The following is a 22,845-nucleotide window of genomic DNA, read 5'->3' on the forward strand; positions in this document are numbered from 1 at the left end:
TCCTCTGCTTCAATTTTATCATCAGTAAAATGGAGACAAACACACATGTTGTTCCTTTGATGTGCAAGTTCAGTTTACTTAAAACACTGCTGCACACATGGTCAGTGCTATATGAACAAAAGCTATTATTCCAACTAAGACTAGTAGTAACCCATACTAGCTATTATTGTAACTAATGTTATATGTTCCTATCAAAAGATCTCTAATGGTCAACTTACTTAAGACTGCAAATCTATTTATGGGTAAGGCACTTTGATATTTCATTAGAAATGTGAACAGCAAGAGACTTACTAGAACAGCAGGTTTTAGACTCTGGCCACCAGGGTGGGAAGCGCTTGGCGGGGCGTCAGCAGGTGGGCCGGGCACCGGGTCACTGCTCCTTCTCACCAGCAGCGGGGTGCCTGTAGGGCGAAACAAGAGGTGAGAGGTCAAGGGAACCCTGGGGGGGAAGGGAGTGCATGGTACAATGCAATTTAATTAAAAAGGTTTACAACTGGCTTTTATGTAAAAACGTTCTATTTCTTAAGGATGCTTGTAAATTAATCCATTTAATGATCTTTTGTCATTTGTTCACAGAATGTCACATGGAAACAAAATCTTTCAACTCTCATCTTTCCCTACTTGCATTTCAGAACAAGTCATTGTACTTAAGCAAACACTGTAAGGCCATGCCAACACAGACCGTGTTCAATCTGAAACTGATCTAGAAAATACATTTGAGTACTGAAAAGAATGATTATCCAGCAGACAAGTAAAGAGGTGCCCACAGTCAGTGCAATTTGTTATTCAGTAGAGCTGGAAGTATAGTTATTACTGCCATTTGGGGCTTCCCAAATCTTTCGAATGATGATATATACAAAAATAAGTTATTTGCTGGGCTTATAACATTAATGTCTATTTAAGTACACAAAGAGATTGGTTTCATTCTCTTCTTTCCTCCTAAAGTAGATAAAACTGATAAGGAAAAGAAATTACTTCTTCTAAAAATATATCCTGATTTCTTTTTAATTTAATGAAAGCTTCCACTATTAAATATTTGAGTCAGTTATTAAATTCTGAAAAAAAAAAGATCATACCATTAGAAAGTTCAAATGAAATTCAACCTTAGCAGAGCTGGCGGCCTAACTATTCTGCTAGCAATTAGGCCTAAAATAATTTGTTTCATGCAAAATTGGCCACTATGGAGGAAAATCTCAAAAAAATCCATTTGTAGTTTAAAATTGCTCTCATATAAAAATTAAGTTTTTATTTGTATGCTTGTGGGGAAAAAAGTGGAAAACAGTAGAAATGCAATTCCCCATTAATCAATAATCTGAAACTAATTCCCCAATTCTCTCAAGCTACTGCAGTTTAAAATATCATATTTCATACTTCATTTTCTATGGTACAGTTATAAAAGGGTAAATCTATTTAAAATTATTTACAAATCTGATTTTTCTACATGTTCCAATGTTCTCATTCTGTGTACAAAACATAGAATTGCCAATACTTTCACCCTCATTCAGATAAAAGTTGCTTTTTAATAAAATTACTTATTTTATAATAAGAAATTATCACACTGCTTAGGATGAAACATTATGCCAAGAAGCATTATAAATCCCAAGTTCACATTCGCCTGTTTATTTCTTATGGATAGGTCCTTCCCTACACTATTCCCCCACCTTCTCCATCTCCATCTAAAAAATTTCTCAGGCAAGTGACACAGCAGTAGTTGAATGGCTGGCAACTGTTCCCGAAGGAAACAACTAGAAACAGGAAGAGCGGGAGTAACGCGAAGCACTGCGAAGTCCGAAGGCAGCAGAGCCCCCGCCCTGCACCACTGCATTCTTCCCTCCTTCAGGTCAGCTGAAGACTAACTGCCTCCCGGGTGAAGCTCCTGAATTACTTGTGCTCTTGCACGAGTGAACAAGTCAGTCTAACTGGGATATCCTCAGAAGTAACCCATTCTCTTTAAAATTCAGAAGAGAATGAGGCCAATTTCATGAAACTCTGGTTTGTTTTCCAGCATCTAAAACAGATCCATACAATGCACATCAAATTGGAGAAAAACAAATGAATAAAATATAACAAAACAAATAGAGAGCAAGTAAAACCACCATGATACCAAGGTCAATAGAGGGACAGAAACAGACATGTGAGGGAATGACGCTTCTAGTTACACTGAATCCTATGCATTCACATGGATATATATAGAATATGTGTTTGGAGAGTATATGTGTAAAAAAGACCTGTCGTTTTTCTTGTAGGAGAAATATGTTTTTCCTAAAGAAATTGTGCTAGATAGTTTAACTTTAAGGACACGGCTGTGCCTCCTCACTTACTGTTATTTCAGACATAATTTTATAACAACACAATTGTATTTGGGCCTCTGGATTTGATCAATACGCCGTGCTATTGCGGTGCACCTCCCAGAAGAAGGCACTGCAGTTCTGTGCCAGTGTGTGCTGCTCGGAACGTAAACAGAAAGCTCACTGACACACTCTGTGAGAGGCTACATCTGTCTCAAACACACACCCAAGTCCGTGGGAATAAGTCCTGTTCTCTGCACTTCCTGTATTCCACACTTTGTCTCCTGTTGAGTTGCCTCCTCACTTTATTTTGTTTTTTTTTAATGTTTTAATAATAAATCCAAGTCATTTTATATTAGAATTAATAAAGAGCATCTTTAAATGTGAAGTGCTATCTCAGGAAGTTTTGAACAACCCTTCTTTGGGCAATTTAAACTTTACTTTTAAATTGCACAAGTCCCACTTAAAGGTAGGTGTTAGGAACAGACTGAGTTCCTGACTTAAAGACAAACCTAAAGACAAACTAGGGTTCATCCTAGTCTGTAACAGAAGGCAAGGAATCAAAAGTACTGAGGACGATTTGGGCAAATGCTTGGATGTACGTGATAGAGTAAAAGGCACACCTCGCAGAAAAGCCTAACTAAAATGCAAAGGGGTACACTAACCTGGTATTAGGGAACCCCCAGGTAGAGCAGTAAAGAACACACGACCTCCGCACTGAAGGAGCTCATAACCTAACAGGAAGATTGGGAAGCTAACTCGAAGAACTGCCGTGCGTTGCTACAATGGAGACGACCATGCATGTGGGGCTCAAATAGACTGCACTTCACCTTTCCTGGCTTTTTGAGATTGAACTGCTCATTGACACACCCTCATCTTTTAAAACCTGGTGACAACAACACACTGCGCAACTGGTGGAGGCTGGAATAAAATAAGGCATGCGTGGCACTGGCCAGCACGTCCTGTTCACACAGAAAGTCCCCTTTCCCGGGGTATACAGGACACGATGGCATCAGCTGTTGTGGTAAACAGTGGTTTCTTACGTGCTCAAAAAGCAGAACTCCTGAAAGGCAAGTTATTTTTCATGGAAGAATATGTAAATTGAAATAGTAAAACATAATTCTTTGCTTAACCAGGTATACAGCCTTATTATAGAAAGCAAAGCTTTTTAAGGAAAAAAAGATAGTAAAAACAGGTAGTTCATTGGTATTTTTCAGCTGAGAAAAGACTCTTAGCTTTTGGAGGCAAAAGCCCTTGGTTCAGCTCAAGAGAATAGCAGTGCTACTTAGAATCATAGTTTCAAAGCCAGTGGCTATAAAACCCAAATAAAAGAAAAACTTGTTATGCATTTTAAAGCATAAAGTTTTATAGAAACATCTGCATATATTTTCCCACACAGTTCCATATCTGTGGCCTCGTGGTGCATCTAGGACTCTGCAGGGCGGGCGACATTAAGATGAGTAGGCATGGTGCTTCCTCTGGCTTATATTTTAAAGAAGGGGATGTGAGGACATAGACTGTTGCAGTGCACAGAACAGTGAGTACCAGTGCCGTGTTCTGGGAGGGTGATGTATGGGTTATTGCATCCATATCAGCGAACACACACATCGTAGACTGGGTCCAGTCCCATTTCATTTCTCCAAATGCACAGAAACTTAATGGAAGCCAAAGATATAGCCAAAGAGAAGCTGTGCCCCTCCATGCACAAGGACCCCCAATTAGGTGTGTGGCTGCTGGTAACTGTCCTGGCAAAATAGGGTCTTGCCACGTCAGGTGAGTTTGATTCCTCCTGGAGCATTGCCCATGTATATTCAGAGGTCACGTCACACTGAGGAAAAACTCACGCACACTCTCACTGCTCTTCCCTGTCAGGAGATGGCTGAATCCATCAGGTTCGCCCAGGCCTTGAGCCAACCAGCATTAGACCCAGATCCCAGGTGTCTGTGAACGATGATGCATATTCCAATTCTAGAGCAATCACCATTTTAATGACAGTAAAACTGGAGTTAAAAAGGGTACGGTTCCTTGTCTAATGTCCCCTATAAATAGAATGAAGGGAGCCATAGGAAAATCACCTAATCCATTTTGAAGAAAAGAATTTTGGGAAGAGACAGAAACTAGTTAAAAGGCTCAAATTGGTACATCAGTGAATCTCATAAGATATAAAGGCGAACATGAATTTATCTATGTAATTATAAGTTTCTGTCTCTTTAATATCACCCACATATGCACACACACGCGTGCCTCGGCTGATTATTTCCACATTTAGAGGATGTGTTTTGGATGGAGCTGACTTAAATGACAGATGATATGTTACACATAACATTCTATATTGAGTGTTTTGAAGGATGTCTCAGAAAGACAGGCAGTTACACAGATTGAAACCAAGCTCTAGAAGAATCGTCCATGTGATGCCACATTGGGCTGGTGGGGCATGTGTAAGAAGAGGCCTTGAGGACAGGAAGGCTGGAAATGCAATGGGAAGGAAAGGACTGGGAGCCCAGCAGTCGCAGGCAGAGATGCAATATTAAACCAGAAAAAAAATGTGGGAGAAATTAGCACTGACTACACATGCAAAGCAAACAAGAAGGGGGATAAAGCAGAAATCTGAAACTTGGGGAACAGTGAGCAATAGGAAAGTTTCAGTAAGTGTTTTTGATTTGCTTCAGAAGAAACCATGCATCTTGACTTTAGCTCACTGATGGTTAGAATTTGCTTTAAATCTAAGATATCTTTTTTTTAAAAAAAGATTTTACCCACTTACTTTTTTAGAGAGGGGGAGGGAAGGAGGGAGAAAGAGAGGGACAGAAATTTCAATGTGTGGTTGTTTCTCCAGCATCCCCCACCGGATACCCAGCCCGCAACCCAGGCGTGTGCCCTGACGGGCAACCGAACCAGTGACTCTTTGGTTAGAATGCCTGCACTCAATCCACTGAGCCACACCAGCTAGGGCTAATCTAAGATATCTTTTTTTTTTTTAATTTATTTTTTTGAGGTTTTTTTATTTTTTATTTAATTATTATTATTTTTTTAATTTTATTTGTCTATTTTTCCCATCCCAGCCTCCCCTGCCCCTTGCTCCCCACCTCCCTCCCATTTCCACCCCCCTTAGTTCTCGTCCCTGTGTCCTTCCTATTTGTTCCTCCAAATCCCTCCCCCTTTTCCCCTTAACTTCCCTTCCTTCTCCCCTCTGGTCACTATCCCCTTGTTCTCTATTTCAGTGTCTTTGTTTTTTTTTTTCTGCTTGCTTGTTTGTTTTGTTAATACACATGAAAAATAAGACACTAGATTTTCAACTGGCCTTTCATAAAGATGAGTATGAAGCTCATATTGGAAATCATATCGGCAGCCAGGATAAGTGAGGAGAGACAAACGTGAGCTAAACAAAAGTATAAAAAAGAGGAAAAGTCAGTATAGGTCTATTGACAGCATCACATGCAAAACAATGAGAAAATCAGGATGCTTTATTCTCACAGAATCTTGGCGGGGAAGGGTATGCAGGACGGGGAGTGGTTAACAAAGCCACGGAGGTGAGCCTAGAGAGAAGGTGGGGCTGCGGGGAGGACGGAGAAACGAGAGTCCACACGCCAACTGTTTATGTACGAAAAGAGTAAATCCCGGTCTTTTTGGAGTTTCAGTTTCCCTTTGCTCTAAGGAATTACTTCTGTGCTGCTGAATGATCACATCACCAATCACTTATTTGAGGAAAGAAAACACACTGTCCTTCCAATTCTACTGACACTGCTGTTGAGGACAACAAGACAAACGTGAACAGGGGCCATGCCACTGAAACACACCTAAACTGGTAAATATTCACCTTTGTTGATGACAGTGAACTGCAAATGGTTACATGTTTTATAAACTTATAAAGAGGTAAACAGGAAAATATACATTAGTATTTAATATTAATAGTAATAATATTAATAGTATACATAGCCGCATTCTGGGTTTATACGTTTCCTTAATAGACTCTATAACTAGCCAGCCTCAACCAGAATGCCTTTGCCTTGTACTTCAACACTTGTGGAATGAATTTGACATTAATTGAATGAACATGACCTTAAATATAGATATGTCCTCCAGAGACATGGTGCTTTCTTCAGGCAGGTTGGGCTGTGGGTGACTGACAGCTGCTCTCCCTGAGTCCCGCCCCTCATCAGCTAAGTACATGTGCCAGATAAGCTACACCAAAGCTCCATAGAAATTCAGCTTCTAAGTCCTTTGAACTTGATTTCTACTCCAGTTTTATTCAATTAGCACTTCTATGGAGGGGTCGTATTCTCTACGTGGGCAGGTGCGTGGAAGTAAGGGGGATGACATTCGTTAATGCAGTACCAATTCTGTCCATCTACAGAAGTCAGTAGAAAGAAAGAGCTGAATAGAGGGATACAGATGAAAGTAAAGAGTGGCGGAAACTGAGTAGCAAAAGGCCAACGTAATCCATAGCCACACGGGAGTATCTGGCAGGACGCTTGACCCACTGTCAAGGCCCAGTGGCACCTCTCCCGGGTGCATGATCTCTCTTACAGACGAGTTAAATGGCTTGATGGCATTCTCTTCTATTCACCCTGTCACTGAAAAAAGGTGATCGAAAGGACACATCACTCGTTTTGGGGGGGGAACCAGGTTTTTTTTTATGTGGATTTTACGGGTTGCCGAGAGGGCTTTTCAAATGATGCCTAACCAACTCCACTGCACTGAAATCTGGAGACCCAGTTTTAAAAGTGGGTAATGATATCAATAGCGGCACGATTTATGGCAAAGTACCAAGGGGAGATCACTCTCACCACAGGAGCGCCTGGCCCGGCTCATGATGAGTGTGGCAGCCGGGACACGCTTTCAGACACCGTGATGAGGAAACCACATGAGAGAAACCAAGTCAGATCTGAGCAGCATGTTAGCTGTCCAAATACTTTAGTCTTAAATATCACTCCACTAGGAAAATGACTCCCAGTATTGCCATACAAGGAGCAGAGAAGTTCATGTTGATGCACAGTATCATTTTTCTTTTATTTTGGATTGCAAAAATCATGCCTGTTCAAAACAGGCAAAGGAATAGTCACTCGCTACACAATAGGTACGAGTGAGCATGCACGTGATAAACTGCCTTTTAGTATTTGTAAAGCTGCCTAAATTGCTGCACCACTGCTATAAAAACAAGCGGTGGGGTTTCTAACGGACTTTTACTGGGAACCACCCTTTCCTCTCAAGATGGCCACGCCTCCAACCTGAAGTATATTGTTGCCACATTCCCGGGGCACGTGCTTTTCCTTCTGTTGAAGGTTCCACATTTTACTGAGTTGACACACACACATCTAGAATTTTGTGTGTTGTTTAAAATATTTCACCACATCAGTTCAGTTGTGTTATTTACAGTCAGTGGATGTCATGTGTCAGACATGAACGGGTCCTGAGTTGTTACATGAAGAACGATGATAAGCAGTAACAGGACAGAACTCACTGTTTGAGCAACGCTGATGGAAGAAATTCGGAAGTGGTTGCTTGGTTACAGTACAATTCAAAAGATAACAAAACAACAACCAACAATGACAAACTACAGAGGAGGTTCAGCATGAGCAAAGGCTCTGGTTTTTAAAAAGGCATACACCCTGAAAAAGGAACAAAACATTAACAGACACGGTCAAAGACGCCTGAATTAATGAAGCCAAATAAAGAACCCCGGATCGTAGCAGTGACAGGAAGAAATCTGACCTGTGTACGTCAACCTCCGTCTTCTTGTTCTGGTGGCATTCAAGGAATCCCTCGCTCTCCCCCAGCCCACCTCTCTGGTTACAACTGGGACTGCCTTCTTTGCCAGGTGGGACATGTCAAACGGGACCACCTGCCATCGCCTGAAAGTGCCCTGCAGACCCTGACCTCCAGTGCATACCAGCTCTGCCCTCTCAATCATGCTCTAATGCTACAATTGGTTCTAATCCCATCTATTCTTTAAGTCATAAACAATCTCCACTTCTTTAGAATACCCATACACATAAAGGTTTGATGTGGAGCTAACAAAGCGTAACTTCAGGGCCCTCGATGGCATGAGCACCCTGAACCTGACAAGAACCTGAGCACATGATCACATGATTATATGATCCTGCAAACTTTACATAAGTGACATAGCTTAACTGCAATCGATTAATACTATCTCTTTCAACTCTAATGTCCCCTCCATCAAGCTCTCCCTCCTGTCGGGTGAACCTAGGGGGACTAGAAGCATTTTTGGGATGGAGTTCAGGAGGAATTGAATTGGGGACCTATTCATTTGAATACAGTGGACTATATTTGTGTGGCGCACAGACACTGCTATGTATAGTCAATGGCAGTCACTCTGGCGGGGAATACAGATACCCCCCTGTTAGCCACTGTGCTGGTTCACTCAGCTGCATCATGCAAAGCAACGGGGCTGGGGGACATGGTAAAGTGACTGCTCCTTTTGTACCAGCAGAAGGGTGTGGGCACTGGAAGAGAAACAAGGTTTGCAGTGGACAAAGCCAGAAGCTAGTCTGTAGAAAACTAATACTCACCGAGTGTGTAACAGTGTACACACTTCAGTATTCAGATAATTCAGTTCTGACTAATATCTTGTCAAATGCAAAGTTCTTTCCTATATAGAATGGACTTGAAAATGTGGCATAGAATTAAAATTTCCAGGCTAGTAAGACATAAACCTCTAGCAGTTTCACAGATTATAAACCTGGTTAACACATCCAATTATTTAAACAAAAACCATTTTGATAAACTATGCTAGAGCAGCAATCAAATTATCCATTTATTTAATGTACAAAATTGATGTTACGCATGAAGAGGTTACTAAAGAACGAGTAGTCAAAAATTGTAGGGAAAGTATAAAAGTTATTTTCAAGCACTAATTAATACATAGTCAATTAATATATCTTTAATAAACTTTTGTTTTTAATATTTTCTGACATCCCTAGATTATTAGCTTTATGAAATTAATAAATTGTGATTTTTTTCTCATTCTAAATAAGTATTGATTTTCATGGTTATTTTTTTTAGATTTTATTTATTTATTTTTAGAGGGTAAGGGAAGGAGAGAGGGAGAGAAATATCAATGTATGGTTGCCTCTCGTGGGTCCCTGGAACTGGCCTGCAACCCAGGCATGTGCCCTGACTGGGAATCAAACCACAATCCCTTGGTTTGCAGGCCCGCACTCAATCCACTGAGCTACACCAGCCAGGACTTATGTTTTTTTTTTTTTAATTTAAATCGTGTGTTCCTTTTCTTAACTAGCAATCTTCCGAGTTTCATACATTGAGAGCCCCACCAAATGAGGAGTTGCTTCTGTACCTTCATAACATATGCCACATCCTCTTTTTTCTGAGTGTATAGTTGCATTTTTCTTTTATCCTCCTCATTTACTCATTTGATGATACTATACAAGGCTGTCTTCCAGACCCTCTAGGACGGCACACAATACACACAGGTCCTCATCTTGCAGAGCTTATGCAGAGCTTACGCACAGCTGGAGGATGGCAGATACTACACAAGTGCACAGTGAGTGTGCGCACTGAAGACAGAGAGAAAGGAAGTTCTTCCACAGAACAGCAGAGAGAGTGACGGGAGCCAGTCGGTGGGTAACTTAACATTCTAGCAAGTGACTCATCTCAGTGAATCACTCAGGATCCCTAGCAGACGGAGTACTTCATCGGTGTATATGCTGAACTGAGCTAAAGAGAGCTAGAGGAACAAAGACCGACAACTAAATTCAGAAATCTTTGGAATCTGAAGTGTCCCCGACAAGGACAAATTTTTTTTTTTTGCCCATTAAAGGTGTCTGTGCCTCCAATATGTAAATAAATTGCTACTGTCAGGTTTGTTTCCCTTCACCTAACACTTTTTTTCTTCAGCATCAACATTTATTTTAAAACAAACACCATTCACACGAACGCGGCATATGTTATCACCCCTGCGACTTAATGATAAATGAGCATATAAGTGACATCAACATCAGTGCTAAACAATTCCAGTCGACGCCCTGAAATATTGACTGCATGCTTGTCGATTACTGCAGTTTATGGGGCGATCTATTGCCCGGTCAGCTGATCTTTCAGTTTTCTATAGTTTACAGTCTTACACCCTAGATATTTATGAGGTTAATCTGCAGTCCTTAGATTTATGGCAACCCATGGAATAATTAGAAAAATAATAGTTGAGCTTCCTTGAAAAGATTCTTCAGAAGAACTAGCTTTTACACAGAATTTTAAAATTCAGAAGATACATCGATTGATAAATAAGTGTAAAATGATGAATAAGGTATTTGTACAGGTAGGCAGATGGGCACGTGGTTTTTGAGGCTAGAGACAAGACATTCATTCACGGACACTGGTAAGACCTGCTCAGTGAGAAAGTGGGTGTAAGCCTGGTGATGGAGCAGAAGGTGCGTGAAGACTACAGAAATCTGTTTGAAGAACATTACAATGACAGTTTTCAGATAATCTAATTCAAATAGCAGTGAGGATTCCAAAAGAGGGACAATCTATAGCACTTTTGGAATTACATTTGTATGTAAGAATACATAAAAAAAATGTTGACTACAAGAATAAGTGAAGATATCCCAATGGTTTCTTTAGCAATTCTCTCATAAAAAAACCATAAAAAGAACCTAATATGTGTCCAGTGAAGGTCATATAGGATGGTGATTTTGGTCTCTACAAGGATTTAGGAAACCTTTGTTTTGCCCTAAATTTTGGTCACTGCTGCCACTGAGTTGAGGTCAGCCTCTGAATCAACACTCCACTAACTCTTTGCAAGCTGAGAAAGGGAGGAGAAACCAGCAATGCCTTCAGGCCATTCAGCTACAGTTGCAAACAATTACTGACAACATCAAAGTACTAAATTCAAATCACCAAGTCCTTCATGATAGATGAGAAACATCCACAAGTCAATTTAAGGCATCCTGGGCACAAATCTCTATGATTTATCAGCTGCATTTGAAACCTTTGATCATTACATTTCACTGGGCTGTTCAAAGTCCCCGGCAGAACTGGAAGACACTGCATCACGCAGCCACTGGTATCTTTTAGGAACACGCAAAAGACAGTTCTGTGCATTCTCAGCCGGTGTACCGTGGGCACACTGGTGTGCCGCGAGAATTTTCAAAACACGAAAAACCTGAGTATTTAGTCAGGGCACTGACCTCTTTTCTCTTAGATGGTCAAATAAAAAAATGACAACAGCCATCTGGTGTCAATGGATCAAAATTATACCTATTTTTATCAAATCTGCAAAAATAAATATTTTTTGGTGTGCTGCAGAATCTTAGTAATTAGTTCATGTGACGAAAAAGGTTGAAAATTGTCAGTGTCTGTGCGCCTCAAATACTGTCTCCTGTTTGGCGGCAAGGGAACCCACTGTCTCTCAGAGCCACACTTCTGATGTGGAACGCACGGTTGCCACTTCACAGTAGATAAAATCCTAAACAAGAGTCAGTCGAGTGAGGCTCGGTCCAGAAAAAACAGAAATGGGGCTTCCCTGGCAGGGAACACGTCCAACAAAATTGCCAGGGGAAAATCTGACTGTATCTTGTCCCGCCCTGCGTGAAGACTTTTCTAGCATTTGTAACTGCAGCTGGAGACTTCTTGGTTGACCCACAGCTCCACCTGGAACCCAGGGATCAGCACTGAACTCAGGCGCCTTTTACCTTTTGCATCTGGTAGGCAGGGATCATATTGAATCCATGATGTGGAACGGGCCCCAGATGTCCAAGCCTTTGTGACCTCACATCAGATAACTGAAATCTAATCTACCTGAAAGTGTCCTGGAAGACCACCCAGGTGTTGCATATGGCTTCTGTCTTGCTGCTAAATACGTGCATTACACAAGCTGGGGTGCAGGACACCAGCAGACAAATTCACCCAGGGGCGGAGCCAGGCCAGGATCCATGGACCATTATTGACTTTTCTGCGTGACTCCTGGCAGCAGAGTCCAGGGGCACCCACACCCAAAGGCCACGGGCACAACACTGGATTGTGCTCTATGGCTCTTCATGGGAAGAGGCGAACTGCTCTTGCGAACGGCACTGAAGTTCTAACTGCCAAAGGAAAAGCCATCCGGGCATGGAGGACTCATGCTAAGTTTGGAGAATATGGAGTGCAGTTTAAATTTATTTTCTAGAAAATGATTTTGGGGAGTCACAGGAATGACTTGGGTTTTATGAATTGATATAAAATAAGTCCATAACTGGAAATCTATGACTATTTTAAGGGACATAACAAATTAAGTTTATATCACTATTTTCCCCACTGGTCCTAGGAATAAACCAGATTCCACCAGAATAAGAAATGTGTGTTAACTTCAAAGTGAGTCCTGTTTTATCCGGCTTGTGTCACTGGCCCAGTGCAGGCACAAGGGCTGTGTGACACGGGGTCGGTACCAATTCTAACTGAGTGGCACCAACAGACAATGTTGGTGAGTCACAGACTAACAGATGAAAGCACAATCTGGCAGGATTAGTGAAAAACCGAGAGCCCGGTGTAACACAGATCCACCACCGATGAAAAGTGTTGACGTGCAGGTGCTGGTCAGAGGCCATGTCTAAGTCGGGCAGTACTTGAACCTGTCAAATGGCCCCCGAGACAGGCCTCCTGTAGTTGGAGGTGGAGGATCAAAATCTCATCTCTGGGTCTTCTCAGGGCAGGCAAGCCAATTCACGGTGCCATTTTTAAAAAATAGATTGACGGGAAAAGGAGGAATTTCCCTTATAAGGTACAAATGAACAGCTCAGATGCTATCAGAGTTGTCTTTCACTGAGCTTATCTCGGCCGCCTCACAGGACGGTATCTGTCTGGGCGGCAACACCCACAGTGCTGTTCCTACAGGTGACAGACTTGGGCCTCAAATGAGCCAGGTCGACTGCTCGGGTGTGCAGTGACACTGCTAAGTCATTTAATGTGTTCCTTCCGGGGACACACAGCAGCCACCTGGGATGCGTGATGGGTGTCTGGGTAGCCTGTATCACTGCTTGGTTGTGTTCTTGAAATCTATCCAATATTTTCACAAAAGATTTTTGATACTCCTTTTCCACAGCCCCTGGTAACTTTCTTTTATTAACAACAAAACAATTTTATTTATTTATTTTTAGAGATAGGGGAAGGGAGGGAGAAAGAGAGAGAGAAAAACATCGATGTGAGAGAGAAACTTCGATTGGTTGCCTCTCATGAGCCCCAGCTGGGGACCAAACCTGAAAACTAGAACTGTGCCCTGACCAGCAACACCTTTTGCTTTTCACAACCATGCCCAACCAACTGAGCCACACCAGTCAAGGCAGCCCCTGGTCATTTTCAAATGTAGCTCTTAAATGGTCTTCAAAAAGAAAAACCAGCAATTTCAAACTAGACTTACATGTCGTAATAAAAAGACTTACTACCCAGCAAATATTGGATTTTTAGCAAAGGATATGAAAGCACTTTGTAGCAAAGGGTGAGAAAATACGCTCTCCCTTTGGATGGGAGGAACAGCAACATCACAATAGGAAGGGTCAGACAAACAAAGCCGAGGACAGGAAGGCTCTACCACGGCTCCCACTCCTAGACACTAATTTCATAAGCCCTCATGTTTAAAATACAGATTTCATAAACCCTTCTGTTTAGAATGGATTTTATTTCCTATCTAAAACAAACATATGGTATCAAACAGTCTTTTAATGCTCAGATTTAAATTAGTCTTAAAGAGATAAAAGGACTGAAATAGTTCTGCTATTTGAGTATGCTTAACGATGGGAATATTTATATAAACATATTGGCAGAGGAAATGTTAAGTTCCCTGCATCTATGTGGGCCTGCATTGCATGTTAGAAGCAACACATTTACGTACAACATTTGCAAGTGTTGTACATAAACATGGTGGCCTGAATGACAAGGAGCCCTGCTCCCGGCAACTTCTCAGCATTTGAACAATTTAATTCTCACTCACAGTGGTGCCCCGGGGCACAACCTCCGTGTCTGCCCGTGAGCCGTGGCTTTTTCTGGTTGCCCCCTGTTCGCTGCCAGCATTGTGCTAATATTCAACAAACAGCCAGAGTGTGCCCAGGCAGCCGGTGCCAGGTAGAGTTTGCACAGCTTTCTCTGAAGTTCACCTCAGGAGAATCTCTGGACCCTTGGAAGCAGGATTTTCTCCTTCTCTGGGTTGCAGTGCATTCATGAGTCTCGAAGTCAATTTAAGAGGCCACAAGCAGCATTCTATACCGTGAGTGAGGGAGGAAATATCAAACCGTGTTACACATGGTAAAGATATGCTTGCTTTTCTAGAACAGTGAGACACACATGTGTTGCTGTGTTGCAATGTGAAATGCATTTTCTTGCTTTGAGTCATGGTTAAAGTGTTTGGAGGGGGAAAAAAGCTATAAATCTGCCTTACTGGAGGAAGTTAAATAGTAGGCTTGCAAACCCGACTGGCTTGGGAAGTCTCTGGGGGATTGCAAACTCTTTAAGGAAACATCTAGCCCAGGAGTGAGTCTGACAATCTACTTCCACAGCCCTTCTGTTTGGGGGGCTTTATGCCCTGTTCAACATTACGAGACTCAGGCATTTACTGGGAACTTGCTAAGTGCTAGAAACTGTGCTAAGTCCTGGGAAACAAAGATAAATACGACATAGTCCTCGACCCCCAGAGAGCTCTGAAGAGACTGACATGATAATGCATGACAATTTCACTAAAGATATCCGAGAGGGACCACTATAACTGTAGCTGTTGGAGAGGGCTTCACGGGAGAGTTGACGTCTTAGTGGTACTCACATATTCATTCACCCATCCATTCATCCACCCACCCACCCACCCGCCTGCTACTTTGTTCACACCACCGAGGTAGAAGGATGGGAAATTAGATGAGTAAGTTAAAGGGGCTGCCTACCTTAGAAGAGCTGCACACCCATAGGAGGAAAAGACTTACAGGACGAGGTAGGAAGAGCAACAGAAGTGGCAGGGACCAGGCATAGAGACCCCACGGCATGGGAGGGCTTACCTCTGCTGGACTTACAGGGGCCTCCTGTGGCAGGGGTGGGGGGCGGTACTGTGAGTATCAGAGGATGATGGTGGATAGTGGAGGAGGCTCTGATACACGCGAAAGAAGCTGGTCCATATGTTAGACAGAGCAAAATAATGAGAACCAAGTGCACACATATTTGTAAGTGTTTCAGAAACTAAATGTCAGAAACGTAAGACAGGAGCCGAGGCAGAGCCTAGTACTCTGTCACACGAGGTCAGGTTCAAATCAAAGGGTGGAAACAGAGACGATGTCATCAAACTTTAGTACTTTCTTGTTTTAACTCCTCATTTCTGACCATTTCTGTTAGAAAAACAAATGAACTCTTTACCAAGACCTACAAGACCATGGAATCAGGCCTGGTCTCTATCTCACCTGCCTCCCCTTTCCCTTGTTCCCTGCACTCAGCCACCCAGCATCCTGCACAGCTCTGGGCCCTCCCAGGTGCGCCCAGATGGCCTTGTACTGGGGGATCCCCTGTTCAGCCCTTCCCTCTACTCTCGTAGTCAGTCTCTGGTCCTTTAGCCTGTTCAATGTTCTTCCTTGCAATGCTACCATCATAAACACTCTGTGCATCTGTTTACATGTATCATTTCTGACTTGGCCAGAAAGAAAGGTTCTTCTTTTTAAAAAAAATAGATTTCATTTATTTATTTTTAGAGAGAGGGTAAGGAAGAGAGAAAGAGAGGGAGAGAAACATCAATGTGTGGCTGTCTCTCATGCATCCCCCACTGGGGACCTGGCCCACAACCCAGGCATGTGCCCTGACTGGGAATCCAAATGGTGAGCCTTGGATTCTCAGGCCAGTGCTCAATCCACTGAGCCACACCAGCCAGGGCAGAAAGAAAGCTTCTTGAGAGCAGAATTTACCTTTTTCCTGCTGGATGCCCGGACTCTAGCATGCCGCAGGCACTGCATACGTGTTTGCTAAATTAAGAAAAGAACCGGGACAGGTGTAGGCTGAGCAATCATACAGGGGTCCTGGTGGGTCTGAACCAGGATAAACAGAATTAGATGACAAATCAGCAATGCAGGTTCCTGATTAAATTTATAAAGTCAAATACAAAATGTCTGTGTGTCAGGGGATCAATAGATCCAGGGTGGGGGTAAGGGATGTGGAATAGGAGTCACCCGTGGGCCTCAGAGCCAAGCTGATATTAACACCTTACATATCTGCTCAACAGGCACCCGGACCCCTGATTCAGCTCCACGGATACAGAAAACCCAGAAAGCACGACATCTCGCCGCTGATGCTCAAGTGCGTACGTAGTTAAACTAAGGCAGGCAATCTGGAGACCAGGCCGTCGGAGAAAACACTGCGGCACAAATTCTATCAACAGTCACAAAGTAGCAATTAAGAAAACAGTTTATTTATTCCAATCAATTCGTCAAGGGAGTGGTGGGAAAGGACTCCAAGATAATAAAAGTTATCATGATGTGAGCAGTTAGCTATTTAGCAAAACCAGAGAACGCTGTGCGTGTGTCCTATGGACAGGCCTGCGGGAGAAACGCTGACATTTCTGGCAGTGACAGCAGTCTAAAAGGAGCGCAGAGCCACGGCGAGCCCCTCTAGCGGGCGCCGCGAATCATGCTGACTAGGAGCCACAAGCTTGCAATCACTGGCACACAGAGACTCCTGACTAACAGCCGTGAGCAGTTTGCCTTTGCTATCTAAGTGTCACAGACTAAACGCACTCCTGCCCGACCCAGACTCGGCATTAATACCTGAATCACAGCCTGGGGAGGCGCAGTATCCCACTGGTGGGAAGAAGATAAACGGCACCAACACAAAGCAAGATGCAGCCCTTTTCAGTGTCACTAGTTAAACAGAATGCACTTAATCTTTCTCTTGCAACTCAAATGTCTGTCATCTTCCTTTGGTGGAATGAATGATATTTAAACACTCCCGCAGAAAGCTAGTTTCTTGAAGGCTTTTCTGCAGACCAAACGGCACACAGAACAAAACACCCTGGTTACATTCAGCATCACAGGATACAAATCATTAGGTTGCCGCAGGGCATGTGTTTGTTCATGGTTCCACAACCGGAGGAAACCGCATGATCATTATTGGTAACACCTACCTACAGCATCGGATTTTTGTAGCATGTGTTATGCATGATCTTCTCTGGAAAGAAATGGCATGCTTCATTAGCGATCATGGTATGAATGTATCACACGTCTATAGGGAAATTACCCATATCGAATGGTTTCTTCTCACCTTGGCCCAGCATGACAAGGAATTAAATCATAGTGTCTGATCAGAAAGAGTTGATCAATATATCTGGACAAATGCCCACTTAACCACCGCCTCTATTTACCACAGCTAGTAATATGTCTTATCATTTGGGGGAGATTAAATAGATAAAATGCACATTCTCAAGGAAGCATGAACTCCTGTGGAAAATGATAGTGATGCATGCATGATTGTAGCTAACTTCATCAAGAGTTCACCAGCATCAGGCACAATTCTGCACGTTTCTGTGTGATTGTTAATCTTCACGCAATTCTAAAGCTAGAGGATGACTATCCCCCACTGCAGAGCTAAGGAAACTGACACCCACAGAAAGTTAAGTAATTCGCTCCTGGCCAGACACCTTGTACACAGTCAAAGTGGGATTCGGACCCACGTGCTGCCTTGGAAAGCCTGCACTCCTGACCCTCCACACGGTGCAGCTTTTTCTAAAGAGGCTCCTGGGAAGAAATCTGCTGGATATGCTAATGTCAATTGACATTTGTTTTCTTAAGAAAGGACAGTGCAGTCTTACTAAACACCTGAATGGCTGAATCCATTAACACATTCTTTAAAGGAGGAAAGCCTAACATCTTCAGTTATATTTAATTCAAGGTGTGGAAGAAGTATGACTGCATAGTGTCCTTTTGCAACGTTTTTCCTGGCTGCAGTGCAGCCCAGGGCACCGGGGTGCTTCGCTGGAGCACCCTATTTAAGGTCCTTCAGAAACTGGAGCAGAGTCAAGCTTAGCGTCATTCCAGGCCCCTGCTCCCCAAAAGCCAAACTGAGAAAAACCACACTGCTGCTAAAAACAAATAAATAATGAAAGTGAATGTAAAGTAGGTGATTGGAGGAAGGCGTACGGGCCAACGCAGATGCAAACCCAGCCACCAGAGCTCCCAGAGGAGCCCTTCAGCTTCCCCTTCTTCCACTTTCTTCACGGGGCGGCCAAAGGTGGGGACCTGTCTTGGCAGCATTGCTGCTGTGGTCAATTATTATTTTAATCGACATCGTGCTGTGTTAATGAGCGCCAACCATGTGCCAGATGGTGTCGAAAACAAAGCCTTCTCTGCACTCCTGCCCGGTGGGATCGCCCTGTCTCCTCTCTGTGAAGGCGATCACAAATGCGTAATGAGCTAACCCCGAAGCAACCGAATTCTAATCCCCCCGGCACTTTCTGATTGGGCAGCGCACCAAGTTTTGGCATAGAAAAGGCACCTGGAGTGCTGTCGGATGATCTCTTCCGGGATAATGGACCAGGGAACTGAGCCTGTAATGATTTCATATCAGTTTGTTCAAGTTCAGTTGCTATTAATTGGGTTCAAGTTCAGCTCCAGTTCACACAATCTAAATAAATAGCTGTTGAAACCAGCTTAGTGCCTGGCACAGTATGTATCTTTGTAACTAACGCGAGCCAGGAAAAGGGAGAACTGCAGAGGGAGCCTTGCATGCGTGTTGTCTGGTGTGTGCAGTCTGCCTAGTGGACGTGGGAAGGAAGGGGTGGCACCCAGCAGTGCACTGGCTTCTTACAATTGTGCATGGTTATATTCCTTAACAGACGATAATATTCTATTGAATGGAGTCTCAAAACAATGTGAAACGTAGTAAAATGGGCACATAATTCTTGAAAATACCTGCAGGCAAAACACTGGCTTAAAGTTCACCTGGTTTAGAATCTAAAATTTCTCTGTATTTTGCTTCCCTCTTGGCAATTCTAAGGCATTAATTCTATTGAAATCTAAGTAAAATCTGAATAAAAAGTTTTAGGAAAATTCATTGTTAAAGGAAAGGAGCAATACTGTAGAGAAAAAATATCTATTTAAAACTAGGGCTCTGCATATTTTATGGAAAAAAATCAATCCCACATCTAGTTTGTTCCAGCCCATCAAGATTTACTCCAAGTTGGTTGCAGTAAAATTTGAAATATAGTTGTAAAGGCCGTTTGTATGAAATTTTGAATGAAGGCATTTTCTAATCCAACATTGGCTGGCGAATTCTGATTTCTGTTAGAATTTGGTCATAAATATTGTATTTAAATGTGGACTGTTTTGATGAGATATGAGCATGGTTACTTAACAGATGAACAGGATTACATATCGCAGGCAGGATGTGCAGGTGTGTAACACGTATCCACTTTTTGTGGCATATGACACACTACTTAAAATATACCTAATGTAACTGAATTTAATCATCAGATTTATTTTTAATTATCTGTTTGTATTACTAATTCCTGATTACTAAAACAGCAAATCATGAATTGTATTTATTTAAAACAGGTACTTTCTACTATTTTGGTATTCTTCATTTTATTTCCTGTAGTAAAAGCAAGGGGTGTTTGGTTGGAATGACAAATTTGGCGCCATAGCAATATACTTGAACTATAAAGTGTAGGAAAATAAAATACCCAAAGTGCTATGAAATGAAAAGGACCCAGAGTCCCTGCGCTTGTTTCTGTTATTTATTTGATGTATGAATAGGTTAGGTTCTTTATCTTCCTTGCATCTTAGTTTCCTCATATTTAAAGTAAGAATTAAAAGAAAAAAAGGGTCCTGGCTGGTGTAGCTCAGTGGATTAAGCGCAGGACTGTGAACCAGAGGATCGTGGTTCAATTCCCAGTCAGGGCACATGCCTGGGTTGCAGGCCAGTTCCCAGCAGGGGATGCACAAGAGGCAACCATACACTGATGTTTCTCTCCCTCTCTCCTTCCCTTCCCCTCTAAAGATAAATAAAATCCTTAAAAAAAATAAAGAAAGAAAAGAAAAAAAGGCTCAGGTCATTGAAAAGACTGGAGATTAGTGTATAATGTGCCCAGCAAAATATCTCTAACATTACAGGTGTTCAATAATAGTTGTCCCCTCCTGCTTCCCACATAGGAATCCTACCCAGTGTGGTTCCACTTTGCAACCAGTCCTTCCAAAGTTACCACTTCTAGAGACAGTGTAAGAAGCTGCTGAAAAGCTGACCCAAAAACGTGAGCCAAAATAATCAGTGGCCCCAGCGTGGTCCAGAATCAGGAAAGTCTCCAATATATACTGTACTTACCATTCACGATACATTGTATTGTTTCATAATAAAATCTAAATAATTATACCCTACATTCCAGTGATTCATAATATGCTCCCTAAACCTCAGACGTGTTTTAAAACCGGGATTCAGCCCGTGTGGATGCATTTCTGTCGAACTACTGACATTGTCTTTTTCAGGACACCTTTCCAGCTGTAGAGCGATCTACACGGCTTCCTGTGATCATTCACATTTGCTTTATTTGCTACATTAGAAATGTGCAGTTCTGAGGCAACCCACAGGTAATTGTGCTTTCTTGGCCCTTCTGTCACCCATCACCTTTCTCTGAACTCTGTCACCCCTTCGGCTGAGGTGTTCTGAAGCAAGGTCACTCAGGGAGTCCCTTCCTGGTCAAATTTCCAGTTCAGGCAGTTTTGGTCTCTGGAGGGAGGGCCTCTGGCGGGACCTCCCTTCAGGCTGACAACTCCCATCTGTTTCCTATTAGCCTGCCCATATTAACCTTTGCCTTGTTTGCTTGACTTTGCCCATCTCTAATTTCGAATTGAGAGCTCAAGGACAGAAGTGGAATGCAATGTTCTAAAAGACTAACCTTGAGGACAACTCAACAGTAGAATACCTAAATGAAGGGTCCCACCCCCATGGACCTGGGGCTTTAACATTTGGAGAGAAATGCACCGTAAGTCAGTATTACCCATCTGACTTTGAAAACGCACACAGACGTCTGAAAGATAATTTTATATACAGAGCAAATCTCCTGAATAACAAGTGTAAATGGATCCTCCAGATCCTTCATAAACTCTCAATTCCCTAAAATGTTATCACTGTAAATGTAATCTTATCTTAAAATAAACTTATTTTACCTGAAAATATAAATTCTTCTTCTTTAGTATCAATGAATTTATAAGAAGGGGCATTTTTCCTAGGGCCACTGAGAATATGTGTGTGTTGATGAATTTTTAAGAAGACTGTAGATGGAAACAGAAAAACACTTTGATTTAATTCAATGAGTGTGTACTAAGCACCTATTATGTTTCTGGTTTTATAGGTAATATTAAGTAGTATGAAGACATTCCTTCCCCATAAGGAGTAAACAAACACACAGGGACACCTGAAACCAAGACTACGTTAATAAGCACCATGAGAGGCAATGTCATCACGTCACAAAGTAGGAGGTGGAGTGGTGCAAACCCTAGGTGCTGTCACTGCTCCCCAAGAGGTCAGAAGAGTGTGCAATGCACAAGAGGTCAGGGTGTCACCCAGCATTAAAGATGGCATTAGGACAGACGGAAAATAGGGGAAGTCATTCCAAGTAAAGGGAAATGCAGAATCAATGAGGAGAGTCAGGAATGAGCAGAGCTCATTGGAAGGTATTAGCCTTCTAATCAAGGGCCCTTATTTTGAGACCCAGTTTTCTTATTGATGAAGTAGAAACACTGGAAAGGGTGAAATGTTTCCAGCTGATCTCTTACAGAAACAAATGATTCTGCAAAGGTCCCAGAAACATCTGACTTTAAGTGCTTTTGAAAGGTGTAATAAAAATGTGTGTACTTAAGTAAATGTATTATAGATCTAGAATCTGCCTCATCAGGAGACTGTCCACACCTAAGCTTGTAAATAAATGTTACAAAAATGGCCAAAAGGTTAGCAATTTGACTTAGCTTTATAAATAGGAAATGCATCTGTGTTTCGTGAAATATTTTGTTTGACCAGTAAGTTCTGCTATTAAAGTAGCCACCATCACTGGCTCCATGTGGAGCTGGAAAAGGGGTGGTAGGAACAGTGAGCAGACCAAACCACTGTGATTACACCAGAGAAGCAGCTTTGTGCCAGGAATCCTGGGTGTGTGAATGTGAGCACACATTCTACCTCTCCCTGGGCTGTAACTTCACCGCCACTGAGGCCTGCGTCATGTTTATGATCTAGAAATGCAGGCTCCGGGAGACACTGTCTGCTCGCCGGGCCCTGTCCTTGGCCAGTGCTCTAGTAACTGATGTCTACGTCTCCACCCCGATACCCTCTTCTCTCTCCGTACTCTCTCCGAGGTTCTGTCTTTGTCACTCTGACTCTTTCAAGAGCTACCCATTTCGTTTTAACTTCAGGGAAATGCTTATCAAAACCATAATGAGATACATCTTTACACCCCCTCAGATTACTGTCACAAAGAAGGCAGATAGTAACAAGCCTTTGTGATGGTGTGGAGAACCTGGAACTCTGAATGCTGACAGTGGAAAAGAGTAGTAGGGTGGTGGCTATGAAAACTGCCTGGCAGGTCCGGAGATGATTAACTACCGAGTTA

General features: G+C 42.5%; 1 protein-coding gene across 3 annotated transcripts in view; it reads right to left on the reverse strand.

Moving 5' to 3' along the window:
- The window catches only part of PARD3B (par-3 family cell polarity regulator beta), a 977,832-nt gene that overhangs the window by 527,932 nt on the left and 427,055 nt on the right, over nucleotides 1-22,845 (reverse strand). For all 3 annotated transcript variants that reach the window (XM_037166016.2, XM_037166014.2, XM_037166017.2), the window contains exon 4: nucleotides 292-401. In XM_037166016.2, the coding sequence (XP_037021911.2) occupies nucleotides 292-401 (110 nt within the window). The remainder of the gene's footprint in view (nucleotides 1-291; nucleotides 402-22,845) is intronic.

The sequence above is a fragment of the Artibeus jamaicensis genome, unplaced genomic scaffold (genome assembly GCF_021234435.1).
Source record: "Artibeus jamaicensis isolate MK-2021 breed Jamaican fruit bat unplaced genomic scaffold, CSHL_Jam_final contig_1015, whole genome shotgun sequence".
Lineage (NCBI taxonomy): Eukaryota > Metazoa > Chordata > Mammalia > Chiroptera > Phyllostomidae > Artibeus > Artibeus jamaicensis.